This window comes from Gouania willdenowi, chromosome 6 (genome assembly GCF_900634775.1).
Source record: "Gouania willdenowi chromosome 6, fGouWil2.1, whole genome shotgun sequence".
NCBI lineage: Eukaryota > Metazoa > Chordata > Actinopteri > Blenniiformes > Gobiesocidae > Gouania > Gouania willdenowi.
In genome coordinates, this window is record NC_041049.1 from 31,547,410 (window position 1) to 31,559,167 (window position 11,758).

Consider the following 11,758-nt stretch of genomic DNA (forward strand, 5'->3'; position numbering starts at 1 on the left):
AAAACACATTGAACTTTTTTTTTTTGCATGTGTTTTATTGTTTTAAATTTTGAAAATTGTTCTATGCTGAAAGCTGGAGATCTAAGATGTTGTCTGATGGTGTCTGTCGATCATCACAGTGACAAAAAAATATTATCTTCTTCCCTCCATTGTACTGCTCCACCAGAATGCCATCGTAAACCTGTGATGCTCTGTGTTTTCTAAGTTTTGTTCTGAACACTAGCTGATCCTTGTCGATTCTTCACATTTTGTGCTCCGTACATGACCAATGGTCATTTTATCAAGGTATAAACTCTGTTTCACCATTTTCATTTTATTTTGGTTTTAGAGAATCAAATGAATCTATATCATTAACAAAAGTTTAAAATTCATCATGAAATGGGTACTCTGGATGGTCACTCCACCTTGAGAGGTAAAAAGATAAAACAGTTCAGTGTTGAATAAAATACTGCATTAGAAACAAAGGGACTAGAATTTATTCTTACATTAGCAGCTCCACAAAGCGAATATTCTTGTTTAGATCTTCGATTCCTTTCATTTCTTCCTCAGTGAGCGAGAAATCAAATATCTACAATGACATCATTACTGACAAAATTAGCATGAATTTTTGAAAACTATGTATGCTATCACACGCTTCCTCCACCATGTGTAAACACACAAATTCTACAGTGTTTTGTTACCTGGAAGTTGTGTGTGATCCGCTCAGGGCTAAAGCTCTTGGGAATGACCACCACTCCTCTCTGCACATTGAAGCGCAGAGCCACCTGAGCACTGCTCTTGTTGTACTTCTTCCCAATCGACACAAGCAACTTGTCTTCCAGAAGAGGTGGAGACGTCACATTCACCCTGAAATAGAAGGACAGGGAAGCAACACAAATGAGTCAAATCAGTGAATGAAACCAAGTGACATAAACAGCATTGGTAATGAGATCCATAAAACCAAGAGGTGAGAAACCACATCAGGACTAATGGAAAGGGTTTAGGTTTAGCTGATCCAGGTCAAACAGAATCTTATCTAATCCTGCTAATTTAATTCATTTTTTAAGTTTCTTAGTCTTTCTCAATACAGGTTTTAGTTTGTCAATATCATGAAGGGAACTGTGTTTCTGCAATCTGTTATTTGTCTGCGCGGTACCTGTTTGTTTAGAGTTAGTTTGTTTTAAAAGCCTCTGATTACTTTAAAGGAATGAATAACGTGTTTTTTAATTGCAAGGCATTTTCACAAGCCCATACCTTATTTTATACTGAACAATCACACAGTAGATTAGATAACTAAGAATATCAGGATAACAGGCAACAAAATGTTTAAATCCAAAAACTCTAAAATGCAACCTATTTGATTATATTTTATGATATTCAATTATATTCAGTTGTATTCCTTTTTGAAAGCCTAAGCACACAGTTTTCATCTGAAACTGCGAACAGTAAAAATCTCTGATGGAGTTTCCCTCTGGTTAACTCATATGGGGCAGTTTAGCTTTCTTATACAACTTTTTCAGTTGTCACACAGCTTGTGAGTCTCTAACTGTTCTTAGATGTGTAAAAACCAAACTAATTGGCAATTTGTCCAGGGTGTATTCTATCACTCATCCCGATTTGCTGAGATAGTTACTGAATAGGAGGACACACAATCGTTTTTAGAAACTGCATGCATGGCTCTGAAGGCTCATTGTGTGTGTGACATCCAAACAACTGTACTAGCATGACAAAAGTATCACATCAGCTATAAAAAGTCCTCATGAATGGTTTAAAAAATACATACCAGGATGCATCTCTGGAGGAGCCAATAGGACAATATCCAACAATTACGATGTCGTTCTGACGACAGTATTCCAGCAGCTTGGGCTGTGTGAAATATGGATGGCATTCAACCTGCAAGTAAAACATAAAGAAAGAGATCAGTTAAAGGGATGCTGGCCAAGATTTAGCCTACAACACATCAGCTTGATAAAGAAAGCTAGAGTGAAGGGAAATGAAATCTCTTCCTCTTGAGATACAGTATCAAAAGGTAAAAAGACTTGCATATCCCCTGATTAATGCTTTTGAAAGCTGTGTATCTCATGTATGTTCTAGCTCCACATACACTGATAGATAAGATTAGAAGAGAGCAGTTGAGTTCACCTGGTTGGACACAGGTTTGTGTTTGAGGCCTGGCTTGTTCAGAAGCAGCTCCAATTGCCGGTGGTTGAAGTTGGAGACTCCCAGGGATCGAACCAGGCCAGCATCTTTGCAGGCCTCCAAAGCCTAAAAGACAGGGGTTTTGCATTCTTATTGTACAAATTGGGATCATCTCAAAGATGAGATGGTGCAAAACTCAAAAAGAACAGATAGATTGCCTTATGAGTGAAGTTTGCATTGCTTTTTATCCTGCCGGTCTTTTTAAGTTTTCCTATGGGCTGTTGATTCTCCTGCTTCAATTTATGTCACTAAATCTGCTATGTATAGCACCCCTCTCATGTTGATTAAAGGCCATGTTAAAGAGTTCCTGACAGAAAAAACTGTTTAATATTTGTAGCCAAACAAACAGGGATCAAGCGGGAATGCCTCTCTCGACAATGGCCTGTTGAGCCATTCTATATACAGTGAATTCCACAATCCCTAGTATGTTTAATTAGATTTCAGTTATGACCTCAAAAAACATTTTTCAAACTATTTTGTCAGACTTATTGCTTTGAGCACTTGATGGTTCCACCTATCACAGTCAAGGCATCTCCCTTTGAGAGCAAGTGGCCTCCTCTGTGGTGCGGTGGCGCCCTCTAGCGGTGGAATCATGCCAATGCCCCCAAGAGGAGCAACGTCCACTCTTCCCGGGGGCAGCATGACGGTGAAGACCCCACTGTCCCTTGCTCGAGGGGGGCACAGCCCACCCAACAAAAGAGAACAGCGGGCATCGCAGCAGCGCTGCTTATGGTGACATTGTGCTTTATGATGATTTTTGATTTGCTGCGCCCTCAGTCTTTGGCCTGGGTGCGACAGCGAGGCACACATTATTTTGTTTGAAAGAACATGAGTGTGGATGCGTGTTTTTGGACACTTTTTCGGAGAGGCAACAGCCGGAACCTCCATGGAAAAACATCCTTCCCTCCCCGCAGCCTTCGGACCAAGCCGTGGTAGCAGGGAGGCGGGGTCGTGGGAGGCCCTCAGGTGCACGTTTGACAGCAGAACAAGTGGAGCTGGAGAACGGGGAACATCCAGCTGCCTCACCGGGGAAGATGAGAGGAGGTTGTTCTCTTCTTCTTTTTGCCTGCACGGTTGGGCGGGCTGGGGCGCAGACAGTTTAGGGGTCTTAAACTGCGCACCCTGAGGAGCAGGGAATGCCTTGCGGTGAGCAGGTGGCGACAGGATCGGGGACTTCCTGGGTAGATGGAGAGCTCTGTCATCTTTCTTCTTGGCCTTGTAGCCACCTTGTCCAGCAACTCCGGGAAGACAGGGAGAAGTTGCTTTGCCAGACCTCTGGTTGCTGGGAACCGCTTCCCCTTATAATGCGACCTGGTCGAATCGGTCACGACGGCAGGCCAGGGGATGGCCAGTCGGCCAGCGGCGCGTATGCTTTCCTCAGCTCCCTCCAAGGAGGCAACAGAGGCGACGGGATTTGCAGCACGAGCCAGGTTGACAAAAAATGTCGTGTTCCTCTTTGTCCTCTAAAATGAGGACAAAGAGGAAGTCCAAGTTTAAGTCAAGAATGTCCTCTTCGGGTGGAGAAACATAGGCGAGGTCGGACCGCAGGCTCCGCACAGGTCTCCGTCTCCAACTCTGTCGCGACAGCCTTGGTGCCATGAGGGGGGAAGATAGGGTTCCTGCTTTGACAAGCTGACATGGTGCGCAAGCCACAGACGGAAGTTGTTCACCATGAAGACAGTGCAGTGGTGAAAGGAAGGGCCTGCCGGGCTTCTTCCAGCCTGAGGCACCCTGAGCAGACCTGGTGTGTGTCCCGGCCCAAGATTTTGTTCCCGCACCTGCAGAGCCAAGCCTTCGAGCATCCAAACCCCCCTGGTGTGCGTGGACTTGTCCTCCATCTCCTCTTCTGTGCTGGTTTGCAAGCAGGAAGAAGTGGTTAGCTAGCGCTGGCACGTGGCTGCTAGCCGCTAAGATAACCAAGGACTGACGCCTAGCACCTCGCAACCGTGGTGGGGTGGCGAGGGCGGTGTCGTAACCGAGCCGCTAACTGGTGTTGCGTCCGATGAAGCGCTGAGCCAAGCTGAAAACAGGTGTGTCAGCGGTCGGCTCTCGACGGCCACGTAGGGCGTCAAAGCAGTGTTGCACCAAGCATGAAAAGCAGGGAAAACACTGGTCGACCTGGTGTGGTCGAGAGCAGAAAAAGCATCAACAGCAGCATCCGGCGACAGAATCCAGAAAAGGGTCCACCTGTGGACAGTTAAGCTGCTGCGACGTGAGATAGCTCTGAGTGAGAAGAGGTTTTTGAATGACGCTGTATTCTCCGCCCCCTCTACTTATAGTAGGAGGGACTACCTTCGGCGGATGAATACATTTCACCAGCCAATCAGGATTGGTGTAATGAGATTGGGCTTCTGAGATATAACGCGGAGGCATATACATTATCCCAATATCCTATAGTGAGACAACCAAACGAATGTTGTGATAGAGAACTGTGCAGCCTTGCCACAGCCACTGAGAAAGCAGGACTCTGTCTGATGATCAATGGCATGAATTTAGCCCTTGCTCTCCAACATGGCCGGTTTCTTCATAAGGGCGATCAGGGCAATGCCCTACCAAAAGGGAAACAGTGTTACAGGGCTGTGATAGTTCTAGACAGTTTGAGCTGCTCATCTTTTCATTGTCCAATCAACGCAGGACTGTGCTGCATGAAGTACTGCCCCTTTTGGGCAGTCAAATTGAAAATCGCCCAGACTGCTCAAATAGACTCGAATGTAACATGAATGTTTTTTTTCTTATTTCAGTCATTGCAATGCATTCCTTATTGGTTCCGGGAGGGCTCGCACTGATGTGGGCTGGAAACGACGTGGTTGAAATTGAATTTACGGTAGCGTGTGAATTTCTGATGAGGAAGATGAGTGACACCCCAGTTCCCCACAAAGACAACAAATGGGCAATCACCAATGTCCTTTGCACATTTAACTGTGCACTTCAGGCAATGCTGATGGTTTTAACAGCCGACTACCTTGCTCTAACCTTGCATCAACTCACAGAGAAACATCATCTCTCACTTTACACAGAATAAACTGGAGAGAGGCCACCGCCGCCTCTACTCAAAGTAAGTGTGTGCGCGTGTGTGAGCGCACGTTTGCGAGTGCGCTGTGATGGACTGGCATCGTTCCAGGGGTATCCTGGATAAACTGCAACATTCATCATAGTATAACATGTTTTTTTTTTTAAAGTTTTTTTTTCAAGCCAATTGTTTAAAAACGTCTATGTGCGCCTACTTGGTGCCAAATATTAAATCAGACACACACACACACGCACACGCACACGCAAATACAGTATTCTTTGTGCAATGTTGAGCAATTTAAATGCACTACCCCTTTATTTGGATGTATATAACCTATTTGTAATTAAGATAACTACTTAAAAGAACCCTAAATAAATACTTTTAATGATTTTGACTTATATGTAGTCCCCTTTGGTAAAGCAAGGGTCCATGTTCAAAGATATTTGAAGGTAAACTGATTCACAGTTTATCTCTCTGTTGATCTTAATTTGTAGAGCCAAATACATTACATTGGTTGAACTCTCCTGGATGTAACTTTTCCCTGGAGCCGTTACATTTGGTATTGCTATGTAAGTTGACCTGAAAATAACAGGATGTGGCAATTGTCTTGCTGCTTATTAATTTTCCCATATAATGGGTCACCTTAGTCATCATCAGAACAGTTGATCCCCCTGAGAAATTTGTCAGGAGCCACCACTGCTCTCCATTGCCTCAGTTTTGGGGGAGTGGGAGGAGCATGTGAGGCAGCTTCCTTCTTTTCAAATCCTCCATCTGAGTAGTTTTGCGGAGGCGAGGAGGATGGGGAGGTAATGATCAATTTCTACAAAAATATACATTTGTTTTTGTTGATGATCTTGTTGCCGTGAAGAATGTGGCTAAATTGATGTGTCCCTTTAAAAGAAGCGAATAAAGGGATTTGAAGCAACACCTATTACATCAGCCATATGATCTTTACATGTACTTTTCTCTGTTGCAGTGAAAAATGATCATACTTGGTCTTAAAAATAATAACATAATGGACTCACCTCCCAGGTAGCACAGAGGTCTGTTTGGTGATAGATATATTTCCCGTTCTCATCTTTGGGATAAAATTCCATCCCAGGCTGAAAAATAAACACAGCATTAAAGCAAACATAATCCTCAGTGTGTGGTTATGGCACTGTAGAAATGCTATCTTTATGCTGATTATTAGAGCGCATTAGTCCCAATTCGATATTTATATTGAATATTGATCCAATAACAGCAAGAAAAAAAAATCATATCCAGCACTTCTAATAATGGGTGAGTTTTTCTCATACATTCTGTTGCAGACTGTTGTTTTCTGTTTGAGTAATATCACTTGATGAAGCTTTTTCTAACAAACCACATGACAAAAAAAAGAATGTATGATTTGCACTAATATTATATCGCTTTCAATATCGGTATCAGCCAATAATTAAGGTTGCAATATGGGTATCATTATAGAAGTGAAAAAGTTGTATCAGGAGGACACCCTTATTGAATATTCAAGGTTACATTTGCAAATCATGTACATTTTTAAAGAAGGATTTAAGATTAATGGGACAATTTTTAACTTTATCTAAGACAAAAGATATTGACAGGATTTTTTTTGCGAGAAATATAATAATATTAAGAACAATAAAAAATACAAAGTTTTAATCTAATTGGTTCAGTTAAATTGTTTGTTTCACAGATTTTCAATTGTCTTTTAAAAAATCTATTAATTTAGTTAAAATTGATATGCACACATTTGTTCTTCCATCTCGTAATTTTACTTGATTGAATTTGAATGAAATTGGTTTTGCTCATCATGAGCTTATTTATTTTCATGTAGATAACTATAACAAACATTAGGATTCTAACTCCTAAAAGCTCATGTGAGAAATCTATGTTTATGTATAATTCTTTTGAAATGCGAAAAAATTCCCAACTAGTCTTTTACTACGGTCTACTGCCGGGGGTCATTAATATAATGTATTTACAGTAAGTCCTGCCTTCGTCCTATAGACCTCTATACAAATAGAAAATCGAGCCACGATTGCCCAGCCAATAGGCTTCGAGACTGTCAATTAAATGGCAGCGGTAGGAGGAGGAAGTGGAACTGTTTAGGGAGGGACATCGAGACGTTCGCTTTTGAATATTCTTTCTCTCTTTTCATTCTCTGGATAATCGCTTTAAGAATTTGATTTAAGCACCTGGAAACTCCAGCAAATCCTCTTTCTTTCTTTCTGTTTTATTTTTGTGCTAACTGAATTATTTAAACACTAACAGCTGCTGTCTTGAAACACAGGTGACAGGCTTCATCATTTAGTGAAGCTACATGTGGCATTTCCATTCACCAATTAGCTTTAGTTGACAGAGGACGTTTTATAATGAAATAGTTGTGGATTGACTTATCGATTCAATGACTAGTCATTGCAGCTGCAGAATTCCTATAATGAGAGAGAATAAGAATCTACCACACAGTTGTCTGAGTTCATGCCTCAACTGATGTTAAATTCACATCAGAATGCCACATTTTTTCATCTTCCTACACTAAACAATGACCTCTCTACCACCTGAGCCACTGTTGCCCAAGTCTCAGGTGATATGGGGTTGTTTTCAAATTGTGAGGTCGTGTTTTTGATCCGAAGGCTATGCCTGTCTATATGGGGAAGACACTGAACTCTATTGCTTCCAATGGTGAGTGAATAAGCTAATAATTGTAAAGCCCTTTGGAACTACTTTGTCATACATGCACTATATAATTTAGGTCCATTTAACACTTACCATTTGCTAAGACTTGCCTAACTTTGCCTAAAATTGTCTGCACCAACCATTGCACAGCAGCTATGTTTCAATTTAGTTGGCTATATATCCTCTTTTAAGAAAAGAAAAACAGCTTGCCTAACTACCAATTGTTTGTTATTACACTTGGTTAACTTCTTTCAAAGTAAGGTGTGCAGTGTACAAACCTTAAAGGCCATAGGAAGCTCCACAATGTAGAGGTCTACATAGTCCAGTTTTAAAGCTTTGAGAGTCCTTTCTAGAGCAGGTCTTACTAACTCTGGTGGATGAAAGGTATTCCAAAGCTGAAATAGAAGACTCACAAATAACAAGAAAGCAGAGAGACCAACAAAAAAACAGATTAGGAACAGATGGCAGCCATGACAGCATCTTCAAGATAAATTAAAGCGTGACCAAAAACATTTGGGGACAGATAATGCCTCACCTTCCCACAGTAAAAAATGTCCTCTCGCCTCACGCTTCCATCTGCAATCTTCTCCCTGATGGCTTGACCCACTTCATGCTCATTGAAATACACCAGTGCTCCATCAAAATGTCTGTAACCCACGTCTATGGCCAGCTTGACACATTCAAGGGCTTTTCCTTTGGGCGTCTTGTTAGAAACACACAAATAATGTAAACAACGTTCTTTTTAGTTGGTGTCTATACCATTCGTAACTTTGATTTGTTTGAAAACAGTACATCTACTTAGGCCCAGGCTTTATACACAAAAAAATGTAAAATCAGATTACAATAATCAGTCATTACATTATTTTAGAGGCAAATTGAAAAAAAAAGATGCATTAGAAATGACAAGCAAAGTGTTTAACATGGGCTACATATTATTTGCCAGGCAAAAACAAAAAAGTTATATTTGGGTGTTCTTGACTGTAGTGTTCTGTACAGTACTGATCAAAAAGGAAAATAGTCACTCCATGAGCAGGGCCCAGACTCACTTCTGTACAACCAAAGAATGGTCTCATCCAGTGTTGCTCAAAGTTTTAATAAGGCTCCAGCGGGTCGTTTTGAAAGGTTGTCAGATTATTTTATTTTTACAATTATTATTCATGAAGCATCACCCATTACCATCTGGGACCTGGTCCTCACACCCAGCCAGTTACAAAGGGAGTTCTACACACTGAGGGGTAAGATCTGAAATAAAAGGTGATAAACTAGGTCCATTCCTAAATCCTTTGGTGACACAGTTTCCTCACCTGCTGCAAAGAATTCACTAAGATTGCAGCAATGATTAGAGCGCGTGCAGAAGTGGTGGAGACTGCCCTTTTTAAATGAGTGTTTTGCTCATTCAATGTGGAAAGGTGAGGCACACAGAAGCACACAATGATATTTGATGAAGTTAAGGCAGAGGCAGATGGACTTCTCTGTCTGCTGCACAAATATTTAATAACGTAGAAAACTAAATAAACAAATACATTTTTTTTTTCTTTTTCTTTTTTTTAAAAACAACTTTAAAACCTAATTATATTTTTTCCTCCTGATTTAATGCTCAGTCAGGTCCTGTAACTTTGCTCAGTCATGAAAAATAGGCAGATATGGACAGATACCTTCCTATTGATATACCATTGATCCGGGTTAATGCAGCAAGTCTGTCAATCAGTCTGCACCATTTGACGATGATCTACTGACCATTATCCAGCCACTCTGAGCAGCGCTGTGTGATGCACACTCTCATAAGTGAACATTGGTCCATCACTGCGTAAATTACGCATCTGATCAGCTGATTCTGGCTTGACATTAACGCAACACCAGAGTTTATTGATGGTCAAAACATGGAGAGAAAGACACAACAGTTCACTGGAGCTGTGCGTCCGAAGCGACATCCATATAGGTCCGTGCACAGCATCCTCTGGCTCTGCACCGCAGAGGACACACACGTACCAAACTCCACATGGGCTTCAGGCATCCTGCTTTTTCTCTCCTTCACACACTTTACTGTAGCGAATCTCTGAGTGTGTGTTTGCACCTGCTTGTCAGTTAATTTATTTGCATGTCCTCCTCCCATTTTTTGCTCGCCTTGTGAGCTCCACCTAATATACATTTGCATCAGATGGAAACACGCTAAACGGATTGAGGGCACATTGCAATGTGTAGCAGCCGCACACTACTGATTCCCGAGGGTTTGTTTGGCTTATTAGCGCGTAGAGTGATGTTTGCACACGTTTCAATACCCTTAAACCTTTAGTGAATCCGCCCCTGAGTAGGAAAAAGGAAACTGGACCAGAAATACAGTAATCAGCTCCAGGGTTCTCAGAGTGTATGCAGCTTGCAGATGTCTTCCAGCACCTCTTTAATCTTTCCCTGAAATTGAGGAAGGGGTCTGATGCACAGAAAACTTCCTGTTTTGTGCCAGATACCAAAGAAAAGACAACCTGTGGCTCTCATGTCATATGTCATGAAGTCTTTTATTAAGAGGCTTGTTATTGATCACTTGAAAAGACTGCTGTCTGACTTTGTGGACCCCTGGCATTTTACGCTGTGATAGAACATTGATGTAGAAGATACCATCATCTTTCACACCCACAATGCCCTCTCACATCTTGAGAGTGCAGGAATAACCTTGAGAGTCCTGTTTTTTTACTTCTTCAGTGCTTGCCACAGCATCCAACCCTCTTGACTGACAAGATGTTGGATATGCAGCTACACTAGGAAATCACAATATCATGGATTACCTCACATGCTGGCTGCAGTATGTAACTGAGTCTGTGTATCTGACACAGGATAAAGCATCACTGGAGTGCCCCAAGGTGTAGTTTTGGCTCCTTTCCTCTTCACACTCAGACTTCTAGTTCAACTCTGGATCCTGCCACCTCCAAAAGTTTTCTGATTACATTTCTACAGTTGGTTGCATTAATAATGAGGAAGAAGAGGTGTGCAAAGGGCTAGTGGAGAGCTTTGTTGCATGAAGCACAGCTAAAGCTGAGGACTAAGGAGGTGGTGGTGGACTACAGCTGGGACAGCTAAAGGAGGAAGAGCTGTTTTTATTGCTGTAAGTATCCACACTGTATGATTTTGAGACTCAGCTTGAGTCCGGGACTGTGAAGGCAGCTTTAGGCTATTGTAATTTCTGCTATTTAACAGACATGATCTTTACCCTCCCGCAGAAGCCCATATCTCTGAAACGTGCCGTTCTTTTGCAGCAATAAAGATAAGCTGAATTAATGATAGATAATCACATTTTAGATCCTAGCTTAAGCTCTAAAACCTAATCAACATACCTTAATGTAATTCAACTGTTCATGATCCAAAATTTCTTAAAATTTGTAAAGGCACTTAAACATTTCAAAGTCACTGTTTATGTTTAAGGTCTATTGTTTGATTTCCAAATGCTGAAATATGTGATACTTCTCACCGTTCGAGGGTCTCCATAAGTCCCCAATCCCAGAAGAGGAATGCTGTTCCCATCACTGAGAGGGATCCTGTGGCTCTCTGCAGTCAGGTTCATTGCTAATACACTGGGAATAACAGCAAGAAAAACTCTCTCTGCGGCTTGACCTTGAACATTGAACTCGCGTTTTATCTTTCCTGCTGATACTGACGCTATGTCGTCCAACAGGAAGAGCAGATATGAACAAAAAATTGCATTTCTGATATACATACTGTATATATGTAAGGACGTTTATTTTTGTTCATATCTGCTTTTTCATTTAAAAAAATATATACTCCTCTGCTTACGACTGGTGAAAACCTATGGCTATAAGATGTTAACAAAAGGTTCATCTTGAAATGTTGCAGAAAGTTGCATCTCCACATAGCATCTGAAAAGGTTAGGTATCAAAGCTGAAT

General features: G+C 41.5%; 1 protein-coding gene across 1 annotated transcript; it reads right to left on the minus strand.

The window, feature by feature from the left end:
* Positions 1–20: 20 nt before the first annotated feature.
* LOC114465426 (3-oxo-5-beta-steroid 4-dehydrogenase-like) lies at positions 21–11,482 on the minus strand. Its single transcript, XM_028450426.1, has 9 exons — positions 11,325–11,482; positions 8,400–8,567; positions 8,143–8,259; positions 6,214–6,291; positions 2,122–2,244; positions 1,763–1,872; positions 681–846; positions 486–568; positions 21–404 (listed from the first exon to the last, which is right to left on the minus strand). Exons 1-9 carry the CDS (start codon positions 11,415–11,417, stop codon positions 362–364), a joined length of 981 nt encoding a protein of 326 aa, XP_028306227.1. The 5' UTR covers positions 11,418–11,482; the 3' UTR covers positions 21–361.
* Between the last annotated feature and the right edge of the window lie 276 nt (positions 11,483–11,758).

Coding starts and splice junctions, on each gene's coding strand:
- LOC114465426 (XM_028450426.1), bottom strand. CDS start 11,417: ATGAACCTGACTGCAGAGAGCCACAGGATCCCTCTCAGTGATGGGAAC. Junction 8,568..11,324: donor CTTATGGAGACCCTCGAACG/GTGAGAAGTATC, acceptor GTTTCTAACAAG/ACGCCCAAAGGAAAAGCCCT. Junction 847..1,762: donor TCCTCCAGAGATGCATCCTG/GTATGTATTTTT, acceptor CTTCTATTTCAG/GGTGAATGTGACGTCTCCAC.